General features: G+C 40.9%; 1 protein-coding gene across 2 annotated transcripts in view; it reads left to right on the plus strand.

The window, feature by feature from the left end:
- The window catches only part of PLCG2 (phospholipase C gamma 2), a 107,385-nt gene that overhangs the window by 60,870 nt on the left and 24,543 nt on the right, over positions 1-21,972 (plus strand). For both annotated transcript variants that reach the window (XR_014784607.1, XM_084811980.1), the window contains exons 10-22: positions 697-798; positions 1,958-2,076; positions 2,167-2,252; positions 3,034-3,154; positions 4,492-4,660; positions 8,896-9,000; positions 9,630-9,719; positions 11,017-11,195; positions 12,546-12,746; positions 15,408-15,527; positions 18,262-18,442; positions 20,711-20,779; positions 20,993-21,102. Coding sequence is in view for 1 of the 2 variants with exons in the window: in XM_084811980.1 (XP_084668106.1) it covers positions 697-798; positions 1,958-2,076; positions 2,167-2,252; positions 3,034-3,154; positions 4,492-4,660; positions 8,896-9,000; positions 9,630-9,719; positions 11,017-11,195; positions 12,546-12,746; positions 15,408-15,527; positions 18,262-18,442; positions 20,711-20,779; positions 20,993-21,102 (1,652 nt within the window). In the remaining variant the exon portion in view is untranslated. The remainder of the gene's footprint in view (positions 1-696; positions 799-1,957; positions 2,077-2,166; positions 2,253-3,033; positions 3,155-4,491; positions 4,661-8,895; positions 9,001-9,629; positions 9,720-11,016; positions 11,196-12,545; positions 12,747-15,407; positions 15,528-18,261; positions 18,443-20,710; positions 20,780-20,992; positions 21,103-21,972) is intronic.

Consider the following 21,972-nt stretch of genomic DNA (forward strand, 5'->3'; position numbering starts at 1 on the left):
AATTTATTGATAGACTAGTATCTTACATCAGTCATACATTCAGAAGATGCTGTTGAATATAAGATTTTTATTTCTGATTTAATAGGCTTGTTGTGGTTCCATGAATTCTCCTGTATGAAATTAATGTTTCCTTCACTACTGCCCCTCTTTGAAATACTGTTATTGCTTCAGAGTGAAGCCTTTAATCTCTTCATAATTTGAAAATAGTGTCTTTTGGTTGAGTCTTTGGGCTAATGTTTGTATTGTATTAATTTCACTCAGTTACAAATCCACTCACACAACTGTAGCTGCAGTCCTAGATGGCCATATGTATGTGCACATGGCAGAGAAGCGCACACAGCCAAAGATATTTTGAAAGGTGTTTTACTGCAGCCAATTGCCTGGCTGCACAAGCAGATTGGTTTTAATTAGAAAAGTGGCTTGCCATTCCTTCAGGTAAACCAGCTGATGTAAATGCTTTCAAAATCCCTCTGACTATGTAGACACTCCTCTCTTTTCTGCGCACATAGTTTTCTATGGTTTTGACCTATGTCACTTTAAGAAACGAGCTAATTTAATAATTTGAATAATTATGGGAGTATATCATGAACTCTGTCATGAAAAGCAAACTTGTTTTTGTAAAATGTTAAATTATATCAACTATGGAGATAAACAGATATGAATTTAAATTACAATTGTATACTCCTGAAATTTCAGGAATCCTGGGCACATGATCTTAATAAAGTAAGAGAACGGATGTCTAAATTTATCGATGACACTATGAGAGAAACTGATGAACCCTTTCTCTATGTTGATGAGGTAAGATACTGAAGTGTTCTGATATTTTATTTATTTGCAACATTTCTTCTATAAGAAAAGCCCTGTTTTCTCAGCGACAAACCAGATCCATTAGGAAAGCTCACAAGCAGGACATGAGGGCAATACTTCTCTCCCACTGTTGTTCCTCAGCAACTTCTATTCGGAGGCTGTCTCTAATCCTGGTATATATCCTTCATGATTTGCAGTCCTTGGGGCACAGTCCTATGGCGATGCCCATAAGTCTCCGAACTCAGTGGCTTATGGGCATCCTATGCAGAGCTGGAGAAGGTGATCTTCGCCTTCGCGCTCCTCCCGCTTTGCATTTTGGTTAGACGGGCTTTTTTGCCCATCTAGTTGGGATGCGTCGGAGTGGGAGGGAAGGATGCTCAGGGCATCTGGGGATATGTTGTATCCTGGCTTCCCCAGTGCCCTCTCCACCCACCAGCACACTTCCTTTGCAACCTTGGAGAGGCAGCCAGTGTGCTTCTCTCCACACCAGCTGTGAGGGGGAGCAGGAGGGAAGTGCAGATTCCTGGATCCATGGTTGGAGTGCTTTCTCCGACCTCGGATCCAGGAATCCAAATTATCCTGTGGCCCCCAGACTCTGTGTAGTGCCCATAGGATCACTCCCTTACTAGACTTATCCTCCATCACTACATCTCGTGGCAGCAAATTTTATAGTTTAACTTTTCAGCTCTTAAAGAGCCTCTGGAGTGGCTAACAATTACAACAATTACAAACTAACAATTTAAAGCAACAATCACCTCATTAAAGCAATCAAGCAACAGAGCATTGCAGAGTATGAAACCCAGACCAGTAAGATAAAATAATATCAGAACTTCTAACAAGCCTGGACAAATAAAACGTAGACAAGTGAAAGGAAGGACGTATCAAAGTTACAAAGTAGAGGGAATGTTGGTAGCTTGTCATGGAGAGATTAGGAAAGCTGTAACTTCTGAAATTCCTTCCTCAGTGGGTTGCCACTGCTGTGACCCACCTTTGGTTGAGACACAACTGACTAGTGGATTCTGATCTGATGGTTTAGATTAATTTTCTGTGTCTTGTTCTGTTATGATTCCATTTGAGAAGATCAGCTATTCTTTCTCTTTTAATTAAAATGTATTTACATCTTCTCTCTCTCTCTTTTTGTGTGTATTAGTTCCTTACTTACCTTTTTTCAAAAGAAAACAGTATATGGGATGACAAGTATGACTCAATCGACCCTCAGGACATGAATAACCCTTTGTCCCACTACTGGATTTCTTCTTCACATAACACGTAAGTTGCTACAAAAAATCTTCATCCGTCATCCTTGATAATAGGAAAAATGGAATTATACCTTTTGAATACTATTTTTTTATTGCCTAGATACCTCACAGGGGACCAGCTTCGTAGTGAATCCTCTCCAGAAGCTTACATTAGATGCCTCCGAATGGGATGCCGATGTATCGAGTGTGAGTAACCTGTTTTACACACACACTGAATTTTATATGTGAGAATTTAAACTATACCTATTAGGAGAAAGTGGTAGTTATTGAAAGATCTTCCTAGAACTATTACATTCTCATTTGGTATATTTTCTCATTTTTCCTGGTCACCTCAGCTGAACTAACCAGGGACTTAAGTATTCATAGCAGCCAAGTATTCATAGCAGAGAATATTCATAAATCCCTGTATTATTTTCTAATACAGCAGGAAAGCTACTGTAGTGTTCCCCAATAAAGCTACTGCGGTATTCCCTTGTGGTGTTTTGGCCAATGAGAAACCACCCAGAAACAGAGGATCAAATACAGCTGTAGGAAAGACACTAAATAAACAAGAAGACAGCTACAGCAATTGGTAGTCCAGTTTTGGAACTACCAATCTGTGCAGCTGCCCTTTGCTCTTCAAATAAGAGAGCCCTCTTCTCTCCCTTTTCACATAAGGGCGACAAACACACCACCTCTATATACATGTTCATTCTTAAGATGTCATTCTAGTACATAGAAGCAAATGAGAAGCAATCATAATTTCCCTTTTAGGTTCCTTAGCTTCTGCTTCCTTAATGTCTGAGGAGCTGCATTGCCTTTTAAACTTTATGGTCCATAAGTATGGCTGATTTTAATGCTTCATGTTTTAATCCCTTTGCCACTCATATATATAAACAATGTATTGGGTTGAGCATGCTGAAGTGCTGCAAACAGACTGTTGACACTTGAATATTGCTTTTTGTGTTCCCTTTATTGCCTGTGCTAGTGGATTGCTGGGATGGTCCTGATGGGAAGCCCATCATTTATCATGGATGGACACGGACAACGAAAATTAAATTTGATGATGTCGTGCAGGCAATCAAGGAACATGCATTTGTCACATCTGAGTAGGTATTCTTTATTTTTTTAATGAAAAGATTTTCCTAAGAAGAAAGTACAATTTGGTGCTTGATTTACTGCTCTAAAGACAGGAATGCCATCTTTCCTTCCATACTCACCTATCTGTTCTTAAAGCCTCCAAACATGTCAAGGAACTAAGAGGCTATATTACTAAAGTCTAGGGGCTGTTAATTTCCCCTAAAAATCCTGCTGCAGATTCCAATATGAGCTCAAAGTTGTCTTTAGTGTGACTATGCTGTTTTGCTAGAAATGCTTCATGTATTGGATGCAATATTGGGGCAGGGTGTAGGACTAGAGGTTGATGAAAAGGAGCATGCTGGGCTCATTGAGCTTTAAAACTGTAATTGAATAAGCAGCATGTTGATTTTGGGTGTGGGCAACCATGTCCAAATCCATGGTCTGCCTAAAGCATGCTGAGGTGTGTGCATAATGTCCTGGGTAGGCAAAACAAAAGCCATGCAGTTGAGCTAGTTCATCTTAAACTGACTAATTCCCCATGTGTACACTTCCTAGACCACTGCTTTCCTTAAAGAGAAAAGGCTAAAGTATTGGTGCCTTTTTAAGGGAGAGACATACCAGAGGTTTATACACACATGCTTGGTGGAAGACAGAGATCTCTTTCATAATATTATAATCAAGGGATTAGAAACCAAGTCCTATGAGGAAAGACTGAAGGAACTGGGTATGTTTAGCCTTGAGTGCAGGGGGAAAATGATAGTACTTTTCAGGTGCCTAAAGGATTGTCACACAGAAGAGGGCGAGAAGCTATTCTGTATCATCCAAAGCTGTAGGACACGAAATAACAGGCTTAAGTTTCAGGAAGGCAGATTTCAGTTGAGCATCAGGAAAAATGTCCTAGCAGTCAGACAGTGGAACCAACTACCTAGGGAGATGGTGGACTCTGCCGAGTTCATATCCTTCATTCCTTATTTTGGAGGTGTTAGCTTCTGTTTTAGATTAAAGCAGCTTGCCTTGTTATCTGCACTCTAAATTTTGGTAGTTAATATTAAACTGTGGTCCCATGTTTGCCGTGGTTCATTCTTGTAAATAAACCATAGTTTATCCTTATGGACGAGCATGGCCATAAGTCATGATGGCTACACGGAACCTCCAAGATCAGAGGCAATATGCTACTGAATACCATCTGCTTTAATTGTGTGTGTTTGTGGGGGTAACATCTGGATGGTTTGCTGCCTTCATAATCTGTTTGCGTGCTTCCCAGAGGTATCAGACCGGCCGCTGTGGGAAGAAGTGTGCTGGAGTAGATGGACTTTTGCCTCTTTCAGCAGTGCTCTTGTCATCATCTCTGCTTTCCTTGCCTAAGGTACCCAGTGATACTGTCAATTGAGGAGCACTGCGCCTTGGATCAGCAACGCTACATCGCCAAAGTGTTTAGGGAGGTGTTTGGGGACCAGCTTCTAACAAAGCCTATTGAAGCTAGTGCTGATCAGCTGCCATCACCAACTCAACTGAAAGAAAAGTTCATAATCAAGGCAAGTTTTATTTGCTGGAGAAAATGTATTCGGAGTTGAGGATTCTGGTGTTTCCCTTCCTCCTGTCCTCTTCGGGTAGTTCTGATCACAGGTTCTTGTACTCCTGGCTGAAAGCTTTAGCTGCACTCCTGCCTGGGTGCTGTGACACACAATCCAAAGTCTAGGAGGTGTCCTGGAGTGAGGCTTATATTTCACCACTCTACCCCAGGGCTTTGTATGAGAATTCAGACATATAGAAAGCACTGTCTGCGCTGGTTCTCTTGACAGCTTTGCAGACTGGCAGAGACGGATTAGAATGGAAGCATCCTTTATGTCGGTATTGGAACAGCTGTTACTTCTTTTAAGCATATGGATATTATTTTAATGTACCGTTGCCTAGCACACAGTTGGCACTAAACAGAAACTTCTTAAACTTTATGAAGACAGAAGGTAGCTTTTGCCCAGGACAAAAATGAACTTTTCTTAGAAGGAAGACTTTTCATTTTGCACTAACGCCTAATATGAAACAATTCATCTGTGCGAAATTATTCCAACCAAAATAGCCAATGCAGGGGTTCACAGCCATGTATTGCTGTTTAACAAACCCAGGATATGCAGTGTTTTTCACTGGGAGCCACAAAGGAAGCTTTCCTTTTGAATTTGTACGTTTAGGGTTGAGCTGCTTTGCTTGAATAAACAGAGGAGTTGCTGTGTAGATGAAGCACTATTTACACACTGCAGTAATACCCACGTAGAGTGCTTTTATTTCAAGGATCTTCCCTCATGGTGAACAAAGCAGCCTGAAATTGACCATTTCCTATAAGGTTTTTAAGGAGGAGGCACAATACATTTTGTGTAGGTCTGTTTATTAGGCATTTTATATCCCTTCAGTATTGTCAGTCTCAGGGTGGCTTACAGATTGTCTTATTCTGTTGTTTTAAATTCCACGTAACCAATTAAAATATCAGAGTGATAGAGACATATCAGCGAAGGTAAAACCAGTTTCACCAATATTTGAAAAGGCCTGGGTAAATATCAAGATTCGGTGCTAGTTGATTTCTGCCTGGGAACAAACCTTTCTCTGGTCATCACCTGCCTAACCTGAAAGGCAAGGGGCCCCTTGGTGATCTCAGCATGTCAGTGTGTTCATGTGTGAGTAGGTGGCTCTTCATATAATCGCAACCCAAGACGAATATGGCTTTAAAGCAGGCGTTGGCAACTTGTGCACCACCAGATATTGTTGGCCTGCAACTCCCATCAGTTCTAGCCACCATGACCAATTGTGAGGGATGAGGGGAATTGTAAGCCAAAACATCTGGAGGGCCACAAGTTGTGCATCCTTGCTTTAAAGATTAGCACCTTTGAATTCTGGTAAGGAATGGGGCAGCAACTAATGAAGGTGAGTTTAAAAACTGGTGGTCAGTCTAGCAGCAGTATTTTGGACCAAATGAAGTTTCTCAGAAGTTTTTCAAAAGCAACAGCAGTGACAAATTGTTGAATAACTATTAAAGACAAGAATTGAGCCAGGGTGAGGCACTGTTTTCCATGCATATCATTAGCAAGCTGAGACAACCATTCATGAGACAACGATTCTATTACTGTTGCTAATTTTAGTTAGTGGTTTCCTGACATGTGAGTAACAGAAGAGAGAACAGATTGCCTGATACACCCTCTGTCAAAATGAGCAGACCTTTTTGTACCTTTTTCTATCAATGGGCAGATGGAGAAGCAGTATTTATTTAATTTTTTTTTATTCTTTAAGAAATTTCTTACCTGCTTTTCATTATAAAACAATCCCATAGTGGGGTACAAGCAATAAAACACAGTAAAATAATACAACTTTGACAAAAGACATAATCAAACAGGGGAGAACAGTAACAAATATATAACAGTTTACATGATACAGCAAAAGAAAAAGGAGAGAAATTCAGTCAAATGTCTAGGTAAACAAACAAGTCTAGCTGGCACCGAAAGCATGTAAGTCTTGGTGCTGCCCATATATGAGCGTGGAGGAAGTTCTATGGTCGGGATACCTATATCAAGAACACCCTCAGTTGGGTTGCTACATATGGAATTCCAGGCAAATGTGACACCATCAAGAGGGCATCCCCACTTGATCTTAATATTTGGGGAGGTACGTAAGGGAGAAGGCACTCCATCAGGTAACTGGGTATGGCAGCAAGATCTTTATAGTTATGTTGCTCCTATGGAACAAGGAACGTAGAGCAGATGAGATTGCTCCTTTTACAAACTAGCTGGTGTTCAAAATGCAAATTCTGAGCTCCATAGAATTATGCTTCTATTTCTGAGCCATGTAGTGGCAGCATATTCCATTGTCTGCAGACTTCTTTCAGTCATATGATGGAGATTTTGGGGACAGATGCTTAATGAGGTGGTGAAGTCTCAAAGACAAAGCAGGAAATGAGAAGTTTGGTCTTTGCGGGGGGTGGAGGGAACAGGTCTGAAGTGTATCTGCATCTTCGGCATGATTAGTAAATACATCCCTCTTGTACACACATTTTTCTTCCTCTCACCATCTTTCTGACCAATATTCCTGGAGTGCAGTGCCTGGAAATTTGGGGGCTTTACAAAAAGCAGCTGTCCCTTTCTGATTTATCCCAGATTCTCTGCCTCTGGAGCAGCAGTAGCCAGTTTCAAATTGTGAAGTTCTCCTGCTCCTCCAACATCTGAAACGTTTTATAAATCTCTGTTTCAAACCATGTACATCATGTGGATCTTTGCAATAGCGACTGCCGCTGGTCCTTATTTCAGTGGAGGCACAGAAACATCTCTTGGAGTTCTTGTTCTTTCCCTGTAATATCAAGTATAGTTAACATTTTGTGTTAGGACTGTTGCCTTATTAAACACAACCTTATAGAATAATCATACAAGTTTTAGTTGGTGGATTAAATTTACATTCAGGTAAAAATACAGTTGAAGGAGAAAAGTATATTCATTTGTTTTATAGTTGAGGTGTACTTGTCACAGCAGGCAGCATTTTACTTATTTTTATTGCATTTACAATATTTATGTACAGCTTTTTTGTTGAAATCGTAAACCATTTTGAATATTTTAACATAAAACGATAAAACGCAATACTATGATAAAACAATAGAGAACAGCAGATAAAGGTCAAAGCCCGAGCGATCTACGGCTGTAATACTATACAGAACTGTCTGGGAGTGAGCCCCGTTGAACGCAGTGGGACTTAGGTCTGAGTAGAAATGCATAGCATTTTATTGTTTAGAATTTTATTGTTTTAAACTGTTTTATTGTACGCTGTACATCGCCCAGAATGGCTGGGTGACCAGCCAGATGGGCGATTAATAAATTTAATTATAAAAATAATAAATAAATAGCATTGCTCTGTAAAATAAACAAATATTATGAAATTACAGTTTAAAATTAACCCACAGAGACCTTCAATAATAAGCCTAAAACAAAACCAACAGTGAGGAATGAAAGTGGCTTCCTGTAAGCTAAATGCTTTTCTAAAGAGGAAGGTCTTTAAAACTAGACTCTAAAATCCTATCCAGGCGTTCTTCTTACCGTGTTGTATGAATGCATGAGGAGAGGAGCACTCCAGCCCTGCCCCGCTCCATCGTCACACCTGTCACCCTGTATTTGGAGGAGCCGACAGTCTGAACAGGCATTCTTAATCGTATGGAGAGTATCCACGGATACAGGAGGTTCTTCTGTTCAGACTGTTGCCCTCCACATGCACAGAGAGAAAGATGTGATGATGGGGGGGGGGCATTCCTCTCATCACATGTTCATACAACATCATAAGAAGAACACTGAAGAGGGCTTAAGGCTTAGAGCATTTCATCTTGTGTATGAGGGAAAGGGTAAAGTCTCAGTTAAGGTGAAGCATGTCACTCACAGTTTTGTCATATTAGAACAATTTTATTTTTTCAAAATCTGCTGCCTGATTAAATGGGGACAGCTTTTTTTTTAAGTTGGTCAAACTTTTTTTGATGAAGGAATGTAACTGATTATTCCACTAAATTTTACATCCCTGCTCTGTATGCATAGAGATTTCAGATCAGAAGTTGGTCATTTTCAGCAGTAAATGAAGTGAGACAATTAGCAGGTTGGGGCTTGGTTCAAAAGACTTCACCTGGTGTTTTCTGTAGCCCTCATAGAGGGTGTGCTTTTATTCTGTCAAAGCAGACAGATAGTTCAACAAAGAGTTGTTGGAGAAATCACCCAAGATGTTCCATTTTCTTATAACTGCTCTGTTCATTTTATATTAGCATAAAAAACTGGGCCCAAAAGGTGATGTAGATGTGAACACAGAAGATAAAAAAGAGGAAAAAAAGCAACAAGGAGAACTCTACATGTGGGATACCATAGATGAGGTAAAAAAAAAAAAAAGTGCTTCTATTGTTTCATACAAAGATTCCCATATGGCTGAAATTAATCCTTGGGAATTTGATCTCAAGAGGGAAGAGATGACATGTGAATGTTACTTAGGGATGTCAGAGGAATCCGGTTGGGGGCTGGAGCTCGGTGAGTGTTCATCGGCTCAGCCCCCAACCCCAGACTTCGGTTTGTCTTCCACTAGCTGGGCTGATTCAGCCTGCAGTGAGTTGCTCCGGCTAGTTGATTTCCACTGATTTTTAATTTGTGCAAATTATGCATGGAATTTGTGCAAATTATGGAAATTTTGGCCATAGTCCATACAAATTGTGGCCATAATTTGCGTAAATTACACAGATTTGCGCAAATTGAAACTAATTTGCGTAGATCTCTGTTTGCACAAGTTATGGCCAACACACACAAAACATAATTGCAAAAAGTCCTTGGAATTCAGAGAAAACCTGTGGCTCGACTTGCAAATGCAAGCCAAGTCAGACATGCTGCAGAACTCTGTCGAGCCATTTCCCTGCAATGGACATCCCTAATGTTACTGCCCTATTTCCATCAAGGTAATAGTGTAAACTCTGTATTGCTTTTATTGTCTGCCAGTAACTATTTTGTATTCTAGAAATGGACTCGTCATTATTGTGCTGTAGCCAATGAAAAGCTCTCATTCAGTGATGATATAGAGCAGAACACCGAAGAAGAACCATCAAAGGTATTAGAACGTCGGTAGTGATAAGATTTTATGGTGTTTAAAGCTTATTTTCTGACCCCATCTAGTGAAAGCTTTGAGTAAAATCCAATTTAGGGCACAATCCTATGCATGTTTAGACAGAAAAAAGCCCTACAGCTCCGAGCATTCCCCAGCCAGCCAGGGAATGGCTGGGGATTGCTGGGAGCTGTAGGGCTTTTTTCTGTCTAAACATGCATAGGATTGCACCCTTAATTACTTTCAGCTCTCATCATGATTCTGGTGACATACAAGATGTATTCACATGCACAGGGATCCAGGAGATGACTTGGAATCCCTGAGTCTAGTAGAGGGGTGAGCAACACGCAGGCTGCCTCCCAGTGTGGCCCCTGCTGGCCCCCGTTGCTCCCGACTATGCCTATTTTTTCCCCACTGGGAAAGTCATGGTTTACTGCCAACATTCAGTGGCAAACCTCTGGAGATTTAGAATGGACAAATTTAGCTTGTTTTCAAGATAAATTCGTCCATTCTAAGCCTCTGTAACGGCCAACCACCGCTTAAAACGAAACCCTTCCTTTTTTGGTAGGGGGGTGGTGGTGGGAGTGTGGCCTGGGGGGGTGGGGGTTATGGAGTTGCCCCCAGGACTGCCTGAAGTTGCCCACCCATGATCTAATAGGAAGCCCACAGTAATAAATACGAGATGTCTGGTGGCACTTACAATGCTAAATCAAGAGTCAGGAGTGAGAGAATCTTTTCCCATGGTTCTTTTTTTTACATAGAAAAGGACTTTTTAACTCTTATTTGCTTGGTCATGATCCAGCATTAAGAGATTGCAAGCATAGCCTTCAGTGTGTTTGTATTAAATTGGAATTCCATGTCAAATGAGTTCATTTAACTCAGGCTGTCTAGCGAGCTCAGGCAGATGTGAGATTTGATCCAAGTACTTTCTGGTTTACAGCTCAGTCTCTTAACTACTGCCCTTCTCTGGCTGCATTAAAAATATAAATGTTTCACATCCACTCTTTGCAAAAGAGGGTGAATATCAGGGCCCTTGTTTTGTGCTGTGGTGTGGATTGTCTCCCTTAAAGTGGCTGCTGCACCTTCTTTGATCAGGAGTGATATGTGGTGCCCAGCAGGATAATTCTCTTTCTCTTGGCAACTGCTTTGGCAAGCCCTTTCCTTTCCCCTACCTTTGGGGCACAGCTCTTCCAGAGAGAAACTTTTTGCTCCCTGATGAACTCTACAAAAATCCAGCACTGTCCTAGCTTTATATAGTAATGGGAAATTGAAACATGACTCACTGTTCCTTTCTATATTCTAGGAAGTGCAGCGTACAGAGCTGCATTATGGTGAGAAATGGTTCCATGGAAAAATGAAAGAAGGGAGAACCACAGCAGAGGAGCTGCTCCAGGAATATTGTGCTGAAATGGGTGGCAAGGATGGAACATTCTTAGTGAGGGAGAGTGAAGCTTTCCCTAATGACTACACGCTGTCATTCTGGTAACAGATCGCTAGATGTCTTAAACAAACAAAAAAACTTAGTTGTGCTTATTTTTCTGTTTTTATGCAGGAATAATATTTGGTTGTATACTTTGAGAACAAAAACAGTCAGGTGTTGAAGAAAGAATTTTTGTGTGCATTGGATTGCGCCCTAAATAAATGAGTGTAGGAGTTAAGTAATCCCACTTGGATGCAATATGGCTAAATTAAATGTGACTGAATCTGGTTTGATATCATTTGTGCTTTATATCCCCCCCCCCATCTATCTAAGGCTATATACAGTAAGTGTACTCTTTTAAAAGTGAAGAGGAATGTCCTCACTTACGTGGTATGAATTGATTATGAATTTAGAAAATGAATTTCCTGAATTTGTTGTTAAGCATAAGCTGCTGCTGCTGTTTTTTTTCATTAAAAAATGTAAGGATCCCTGTTTTAAAAAGGACAATACACAATTTGCATACTTGATCTAAATGGGTGAAAGTAAAGTCCGTGAATTTTTTGGCAGCTGCCATTAAAATAATGTCTATTTTGGTGCCCTGTGCCTTAACCTTTTCTGAATTTTCTTTTAGTCTACCAGGTTTATTTACTTATTAGTGTATTATATTTGATATATGTTGTGGCTGGTGTAAATTTTATCATTTTAGTCTGATAATTTTATCTGTGTTTTATGTACGATGTTGCAGTGGCTTGTGGCTAAATTCAAACTTTTTAAAAAAACTTGATCTAAATTTACATCACACATTTATCTCCTAATCATAGTTGAGTGATAGTGCACCATGGGCTCAAGGACTCCTTCCCCTCTGCCATGTGAATCTGCCCCTGCTCCCTTTCATGATTTAGTTTAACCATGGTGTAGCGTTATATCCATTTCAGCACTAACCAGCTTCTCTCATAACCAGGTTTGCAAACCCATTCAAATCCTGGTTTCAAGCTTATATGTAACCTTAACCGTGAATAACGACGATGCAGTATTAACTATACATGTGATAGATTTGGAGTGTTAAATTTTCACATGGCATTAGTAACTTGCCGAAATTTACAGTCAAACTTTTGAAGCAAGTGGACTTTGTACTGTGGCTTATTCTGACTGAGGTTTTCTGTCTTAAATGCCATGTAGATTGCAGCGAAAATATTGGACAGTAATACCAAATTCTGGCACACTATGACATACATGTCAGTATGTCATAAATTCTTAGTCCTGACTTACATATTTGATCAGTCTGTGATTCCTTCAGTCTTCTTTCCCACCCCTGCAATTTACAAGCTGAATAAGCAACAAGAAACCATGGGCAAGTATATGGATGTGGTTTTAGAAAAATAACTGGTTTATCCTTTTTTCATGCTTCCTAGGAGATCTGGTAGAGTCCAGCACTGCCGTATCCGTTCCTCAGCTGATGGAGAGACTATAAAATATTACTTGACTGACAACCTTACTTTTGATAGCATCTGTGATCTAGTACAACATTATAAAGAAGCACACTTGCGATGTGCAGAGTTTGAACTACGGTTGACTGATCCTGTGCCTAACCCCAAGCCTCATGAATCTAAAAAGTATGTACAGCCAAAAGGAAATTCTAGGGTGGGGTTAAATGCTATTTTTAATGCTGACATTTTCTGTTTGTCACAGCTACTGTGGATTATGGGGAATTTGTTTTAAAATAGCAACAAAAAACCCTAGCCTAACCAACCACTATTTTTAGCAATTTCTGCATTGAGCATGCATTTTGACTTTAGGGTTCTAGAAATAGAGAGTTTTCACCCTGCTGGAAAATCAAGAGCTCTCAGACGGCAATCCAAGATAGAAAGGAGGGATTTTATTTGAATGGGATGCTCTTGCCCTGAGTCCCTTCTCTACTTTCAAACCACACCTAGGTAGATTTTTAAAGTTGCTTTGCTATAGTCTGGAATGGTAGTTGGAGAGTGCCATTCAAGGAGCACATTAGACCTTGTCTTTATCATAGGATATCCTGCTTATTTTGTGTAGGCTTTTGTTGTATTATTACACTACATTACAGGCTGTTTCTTTCTGTGCTCCACTGCCTAATGTTTATTTCCCTTTTCAAGAGTTGGCTTATTCTGGAGTAACTGGGTTAGAGCTTCAGATGTGTGGGCTGGGTCTCTGATCCTCCCAGACTGACATTTCATAATAGTATAACCCCTGGTCTGATCCAGCAAGTCAGTTTCTTGGGTTCTCCTGCTTCCATTTGGCATTAATACATAAGAAGTGGCTAGTGCAGGCATGCAAGTAGGAGAGCGTTATGGGGACAAATATCCCTCTAAAGCTGAAGACAGAAATAACAGTTGTAAAAAGCATCAGAGAGCCTTGTGGCACCTTAAAGACTTAACAAATTTTTCCTGGCATAAGCTTTCGTGGACACTGTCAGAATAAATTTGTTAGTCATTAAGCTGCCACAGGACTCTTTGTTGGTTTTGCTGCAACAGACAAACATGGCTACCCCTCTGGAAATAAAAAAGGACATTCAACAGGTTCTTCAGTCCTGGAATGAATACAGCTTCTCAACTGAAATGACAGATGAGCTCACCAGTAAATTAAACACTAGTTCAGCCATCATTCTTACCCAGCCCATCTGCTGCTGACACTTCCAGCTGAGGAAAGTTAACAAAGTATTCCACAACTACAGCAACAATCCTCTTATCTTGCATAGGTGCCTGAGATGGAAGGAAGCTGTATCCGTTCCATCTGTCTGTCTGGACACTTGTGCAGAGTGAGATAAGATCAGGCATCTCCTGCCCTCTTCCCCTCGTTGAAGGGGTAGGGACAGGCGATCTTCTAATTTCTGTGGCTGTGGGGCACCTTAATTACCTTTCCACAGTTGGAGGAGGCTAGAACAGTGATGACGGGAAAGTTACTCCAAGGCATAGTGGAGAGGGTGGAAGACAAGACCAGCATGTGATCAACTCATGTGCAAATCTTTCAAGGCCAAATTAGACGCCAGCAGATCCGTTAATTTATGCCGTAGCCTGCTCCAATGATGTAAGCAAGACTGAGGGTTAAATGACATGCTACGCTAAATGACATGCTACGTCTAGCTGATCCTGACTTTTTTAAAATGTAAGTACGCGGGGCTCTGATCTAGATTGAGACCACTATGTGTGGATGGAGTTAAACCTTCCCACCCAGCTATTTCCCCCTGAATTCACCCCCCGCCCCATACACGAGCTAGAAAAAGAAAACCTCCATTGGTGCCAATGAAGGTTTTTCTTTTCGGCCTCCATGTGCAGAAGGAGGGTGCATTTAGAGGAGAAGTGGCTGGATGGGGAAGTTTAACCTCCCTATCCACATACAGTGGTCCTGGTCCAGATTAAAGCTCTGTGCACTTACACAAAAGTAAATAAAGAAAGAAAGAAAAAGTTCAGATCAGCTATGCATTTAATGTAGCATGTACTTTATCCACGAGGGGTCTGATGTTTAGGGAGGAATGGATGCTCTAAATCCTTACTCTCATCCACAGCTTACCTCCCTGCAGTCTAGTGTGAGAGTTTTGTGTCTGCCCTCCCACCCCAGTGAGCACTTGTCTTCGCAGCTGAGCCCTAGTGAAAAACACTTGGGAGAAGAGAGGCAATAAATATTATTATTATGTATTATTATTATTTATTACATTGTCACAGGGAGTACCTACCACCCAAGCACCTCTTTGCTTTAAATATTGAATCCACTTTATATGTAATTGGGACAGATCTGGGCCTGCCATTCTCATATCTAATTTGGCCATCTATTCCATTGCAGTCCTAGGACAATGCCACTGCAAGTTGTCCTCTTTATACTGTGTCCTTTTCACTCTTAAAACTGAAATGTGGGGGTGGTGTAGTTCGGGCTTGTCTCTCTCTCCCTTCTCCCTCCAAATATGTTCTTGTTGACAGTCAGGAAAATTCCACTGTATGTATTATTGCTGTATTAGTCATAGGAATGCCCCTGTCTTTACAATTGCTTGTGCGCTTTTCTACCAACTGCCCCGCCTGTATTTAGCATCTGGGTTAGGGTGTTTTGTTGTTGTTGGATTTATGCAGTGTGAGAGTGAGATAAGCTAATGCTTTCAACATTTAGGAGTAACTCACTGTTTTATTTATGGTGACAGTGAAAGTATATGCATAATTCAGCAACTAATGTCTGAAACTATAATTTCACTACTGCTACCTGTCCTTAATGGGATTAAGTTGAGTTCTGCAATCACCTCTCTTTGCTTTCTGCAGTTGGTACTACAGTAACCTGAGCCGAGGAGAGGCGGAAGATATGCTGATGCGAATTCCTAGGGATGGAGCCTTTTTGATAAGGAAGAGAGATGAACCCTCTTCCTATGCCATGACTTTCAGGTGAGAGACAAACTTGTCTTGACATGACATGACATGACATGACATGACATGACATGACACACAGGGTAAGGTGACAATTTCTAAGTGTTGGGGCCCCGCAGAGGCAGACCTTCAAGCAGTCAGTTGCAAGGGCCAGAGGTGAGTACACAATCCAGTTTAGGCAGAAGTTAAATTCCAGAACAATGAATGGAGATCAGAGGGGCCAGAAGTTGGTCAGTAGCCAAGACTGTAAAGTTTCAAAGAGTGGCAGTCCAGGGAAAATGATGCGAGGCACCGGAGTCTCTAGAGCAGCTACTCCACCTGACAAGTTACGCATAGAGAGGAACTGAGGCTGATGCAACAGTTATGCCAGGCCAGATCACCTGGTCAGGCTGGTCTGATGAGCTGCAGTCATATCAGTCACTTTCTCTGACCATTATCTGTATAGTGCTATAGCACAGTAAAAACTGGGCCTGTAGCTCCCTCTGTCTGATGACTATTTCAGTGGCACAGAGGGTAAGGCACTATTGTCAGATTCCCTTGTTCAAACCTCCTGGCACCTTATGCTGAGGCAGGTAACTTGTTCTTGCTCTGTCCGACTAACTTGTTTCCCAAACGTGAAGAAGTGTATCTGAGATTCACCAAAACAAGAGAGAATACAGTGGCTTTATGGACAGACCCCACTCAGCAACAGATGTATGAATCCCAGCTGAGTGCTTGGGGCATCAAGAATTAAATTATATGGGTTGTGCTCTCTGAAAAGTTTCTAAAGCCAAATAGCACAAAGTGGTACCACAAAATATATATTTATTGCTCAAACAGTATTAGAGAATAACACATCTTTGAAGTCATGAAACAAGCAAAACACCTGGACCCAAAACCACTGAGCATATCCCACCACATATGCAGGTAAGTGCCTCTTGTGGCTCCACACCTCCAACAACTAGGATTCACATTACAGTTAAAATAGCTCTGCTTTACTGGCGTAACATACCACCTGTGCGTCATCTTCCATGCATTTTCTTTCACTCTCTGTGACACAGACACTATGGGGGCCTTAGAACATAGTGCCACCCACTGTTTGGAGCTGATAGTGCAATTCAGTTCTTTTTCATTTCATTTATTTCATTTATTTCATTTATTATATTTCTATACCGCCCCATAGCTAAAGCTCTCTGCGTGGTTCACAAAAACTACATTTTCCCGTGCCATCGTTGCTCCCTCTGCCTTACCAATAACCATAGCATGTAACATCTTATATATTTTTGCAGCTAAGCCTTTTGTTTTAAGTTTGTCCAAGCCACTAAACTTTCAAAGCTGTTTAGTGGGCACACAACCTGTGCTTTTATGGTCAGTGTAGATGTGAAATGAAGAATTTGGTGTCACTGAAAACACGGTATATCCTCTGATAATTGTTCACTTATCTGTGTCCCAGTTTTTTGGTTGCAAGCCATTATATATGTCAGCGGGTCTATATAAACCCTTTTCCTCCCATTTTGCAAACTGTTTAAATTTGTCTCTACAATAAAAAAGTGGATGGCATAAAAAGGGAATCATAGGGGAGGGAGAAGACATCAAATGTTTATTCCATCTTTGCCAGGTACACATCATACTGTTTAAGAAGGGGTTATCTATCGTTGACCTTGATTTTGAATATTTACACTGAAATGGTATATCCATAAATACCTCTTTGTAGTGTTCAAGCCTGATTTGAATATAAGCCACCTTGAGGATCCTGGAAATGGTGAATATAAATGACTTAAATAAAAATACTAAACTTCCAAACAGCATAGTTGCTTAAGGTATCTAACTTAAAAGCAAAATAGAATAAAAGCTGTCAATAGAATACACAAGAGGTAGTGACCTAGTTTACATGTAATGCAAATCATGAGTTAATTAACCCAGTGGAAAATCCATGGTATGTTGTAGGGTTAACCGCTGGGTTGTTTGCCCCCTAAACAACCCAGTGGTTCAGGCTCCCACGTCATGCTCATGACCCTTAATTCAGGGTTGCTTAGAGAAAGTGGAAGCAAGGAGTGTGTCAGAGGCAGTGTGCTTGCTTGCTTGTGCACAGCAAATTGTGGGTTAAATTGTGGACTAGTTAACCCACAATTTACCTTTACATGTTAACCATGCCATTATCTAATACAAAAAAAGAGAGATAAAATTCCTTATTAAAAATCTAATGACAGTAGAGGTGGGTGAGCTCCCCCAGGCTCAAATCGGATAAGCTCAACTTAGGCTGAGTAAATCCTCCCCACACCCCCCAAAAAACAAATTGGGAAATAGTTCTACTTAATCTGTGCCGATCTGAATTTGTTTGGACTTTTGTGCACTTGGCTGGGAAGTATGACAGACCCTTGTCACCACTGTGGCAGCAACAATAGTGGCCAGGTAAGTGGATGGGAGGGAAAGGTGGTGAAGGAGGTTTGAAGGATTGTGCATGTGGTGTGGTTGGGAGGGGACTGGGGGCTGGCTGGATAGGAGTGGGGAAGGAGTGGATTACAAACGTAGCTGGAAAAGAATTCAGGACCTGTAAAGGCTCGCCTTGTATACGAGGAAAGCTCTACAAACCTCTGAGACTTGTATTTCTGAGCCAGGAAATACAGGTCTTTGCAGCATCTCTAAATGACAGTGGCATTCTGCAAAGGCCTAGCTAAATAGGAAGATCTTGCCAGACCTCTTCAAAGCCTGTGGGCTGATTACACAGACTTGTTGGCATTTTTCAAAAGCTTGATCTCCATTAATTCCACAGAGCTGAGGGAAAAGTGAAGCACTGCCGAATCAAGCAAGAAGGCCGCCTCTTTGTCATGGGAACTTCGGCTTATTTTGAGAGTTTAGTAGAATTGGTGAACTACTATGAGAAGCACCCATTGTACAGGAAAATGAAATTGCGCTATCCTGTGACTGAGGAACTGCTGGAACGCTACAGCATGGCAAGTGTTTATCTTTTTAACGAAGGTGCTAAAACCTTGTATCAATCCAATCAATCAGTCAGTCAGTCAATCAAAACATTGATTTTGTAAGCCAGTAAAATTTGGGGGGGAAACTGTCTTTGGGAAAATTTCTGACATTGCAAGGCGAGTGCTGTCTTCTGCTCCATCACTTGCTCTTCTGTCCTTTACTGACCACTTAGGTGTTCCTATAAACCACAAGGAGTTGGTCACCCTGTTTTTAGTAGGAGTGCATATGGAAATTGCTGCTCAGTGGAAAATTGCTAGTAATGTTCTTGTGCAAAAGTGGATGGTGAGAGTGTGGTAAATTGCTTTGTCAGAGAAATTAATACAACACAGCAAAGTTATGTGTAGTTTGTCTAGTATAGACAAGTTTGATGAGGTATGTTCCCTTTTATCAAATACATTAATCAACCCTTACTTCTTTTTTCTCCTCCACTTATGTTTCCCTGTGGTGGTGTTTAGTAAGACAACTTGACATGGATGGTTAAAAGACTGTGTTTTTGTTTTTAACATTGTGGATTAGATCTATATATTATTTTAGACAAGATTTATATATTTTTTATTTTTTTGCATCCCGACTGTATAATGTTGTACTTCAATTTTAGCTGTAGTTTGTTTTTTAGTTTGTTAAAAAAAAACAAACCCAACATCAATTGTTAAAACCTTGTATAAAAACCTTGTGTAGGATGTGGATCGCTTGCAGGGATTTATTGTGTACTTGTGTACATTTTTCCATCCCCAAGAAGTCATCCTAAAAGCTGTTCTAGGCTGTCAAATTTTGGGGATCTTGATCATCAACCCAATCAATCAGTCACACTCGGCTCCCAGGACACACTTCCATCCAGGCAGGATATAAGGCTGAATCTGCTTGGTGTCAGCGCTGGAACTGAACCATATGCCTTTAGAATATTATCTAGGCCGATACAGAATGCTCAGTTAAACTGTTGTGTTTCAGCTATGGATGATGGGGTATAAGGTGAGAACATCTGGGGGTGGTGCAGGTGTAGCAGTGGGGTTTCCACAACTGTGGTTAAGAGATCTGACGGAGTCCGCGGGATCATGTGCTCCCTCACTTCTTGACCACATATACCTTTCACCATTCCCCGTTCAGTCTTAACTGTGGTTAAGCATTACATTGGTGCCAATGTTAACTGCGTGCAGGCCACCTTGAAGGCCAGTGCCAGCTTCAAACCCTGGTTGAGAGATCCCAACTTTTTATGCCTGTACCAGTCCTAAGCAGATAAAAACTATAAGCCACAGCAAAATCTTTACTGGCAATATGCATTTATTAGGTTTGTAGTGGGCTAGCAGTTGTACAGCTCTGCCTTAGGCCCATGAGTTGGGCCAGTGGGTTGCTGTTTTGGAACACGACCACCACACACACGCACAAATGTACACACAGTCTCCACACACACATCTCAGTGTGTGGGAATGGGGAGGTTTAAACCTCCCCTCCCGGCCCGCTGCGATCACGGGATCTGGAGCAGGATCGCTGAGGGTGGGTAGGAGAAATTTTAACCTTGCTCCCTCCCAATGATCCCAACGCAGAGATTGATGTTTCCTTGCTGTTACTAGTAGCAGGGAAACAGCTGATGGTTGATCAGCTGAGTAGTGGGGAAAAGTGGGTGGGGCATGTCAGGGCTCCGTGGGCCACACAGAGACCAGACAAGGGCTGCATGTGGGCTGTGGGTTGTCCATATGTTGGTTATTACAACTCTGTGATTCTAGAATGAATCCAAATGGCCACTTTCAAGCTCCAGGTTTTTGTTTTGTTTTTGTTTTTCTGGAATGGAAGATCAATACAGTAAATGGTGCTGTTTGTATTTAAGCTGTAACTCATTTGTAACATAGGTTGTAACATAGGGATTCGTGCATGATAAAGTCAATGTCTTGCTGTACAGAAAGCTGAGATGCATATAATTTAATTTTCTTTTTAACAGAGAGTTACCAAGAAGAGGGTTCTAATTATTGCTCATAGGTCTTTTAAAATAATTACTGAAATTGTCAATCACTAAGAAAGCTTCAATTTTTACTTCAAAGATTAAAACAAGGCAGAAAGCTTTGCCGAAATACTGTTGACACTTCTTTGAAAATCCAAAATGGGAGAGAGAGGGAAATCCACAAAACAATGTTCATTTATTAAACATTTATTTGGGCAATGTAATATTCTTATGTTAACACGTTAACTAAAAGATTTCATTTTTTTTTCACCTGTGGAATTAATTTTCTTTCCTTTTCCAATCTCAGGAGAAAGATCCTAGCTCACTGTATGATGTCAAGATGTATGTGGAGCCCACTGAAATAACACCTTCTGTGGTAAGTTATTCTCAAAGTTCTGTTCAAACTTAATCTTGATCTGAGAGGAGAGAAAAGAACAGTTAAGAGAACAGAAAATTAATTTTCTGTTTAGAAAATTGAAAAGGCTGACTGCAAAGGAAAATGTATTTGGTGGATTTTGTTCCTATTTTTGTAGTATTTCCGAGAATTCAGTAACCAGATCTTTCATCTTTCTGTGTCTTTCTCTTGAAGCCCCAGAGAACTGTTAAAGCCTTGTATGACTATCAAGCTAAAAGAGAAGATGAGCTGACTTTTTGCCGGGGGGCCTTAATTCATAATGTCTCGAAAGAATCTGGTGGTTGGTAAGAAGAAAGCTCTTACGTTTTTGCTACGTTTCTTGAAGATTTTGTACAGATTTACCTTTAAACTTAAGTTTCAACTATAGATTTCACTACATGGCTTTAGGCAAGATCCTGTTCGGTTTTTGTTTTGTTTTTTAAATGGGAACTTCCCCAAGGGTGGTTGTGGAGATGGATATGACAGCAAAAAAAGAGGCAGATTTCAAAACATTGTTCAGATAACATAGGGCACTTTAGTCTGAGATATAAAATGCCCAACGCTGTTCAGTTTCCACTTTCCTTATAGGCAAGGCAATTATTTTCTTGAATTCTTCTGTAGGGCATGGTGTCTTGGGTTCAAAATTTGCTGAAATATTTTCCTTTTCCCCTTAAGGAAGATAACAATTGAAAAGTGTTGGGTATTTTTTAAAAATCTCTTGTTAGTTTCCTCTGTTACCTTAGCACCATTTTGAAGTGTGCCTTTTGGCGGGGGGAGCTTTTGTGTGTTTTGGTGCGCCCCTCTCCACCCTTTGTGCCTTTATTCCCCGTCAGGGTGTGAATCATAGAATCATAGAATAGTAGGGTTGGAAGGGGCCTACAAGGCTATCGAGTCCAACCCCCTGCTCAATGCAGGAATCCAAGTCAGGGCATCCCTGACAGATGGCTGTCCAGCCTCGTCTTTAACGCCTCCAGTGTGGGAAAGCCCACCATCTCTCTAGGTAATTGGTTCCATTGTCATATTGCTCTAACAGTCAGGAAGTTTTTCCTGATGTTCAGCTGGAATCTCGCTTCCTGTCACTTGAGCCCATTATTCCATGTCCTGCACTCTGGGATGATCGAGAAGAGATCCTGGCCTTCCTCTCTGTGACAACCTTTCAAGTACTTGAAGAGTGC

This window comes from Heloderma suspectum, chromosome 8 (genome assembly GCF_057233095.1).
Source record: "Heloderma suspectum isolate Gila_16-S chromosome 8, 16-S_ref, whole genome shotgun sequence".
In the NCBI taxonomy this organism is placed as follows: Eukaryota; Metazoa; Chordata; class Lepidosauria; order Squamata; family Helodermatidae; genus Heloderma; species Heloderma suspectum.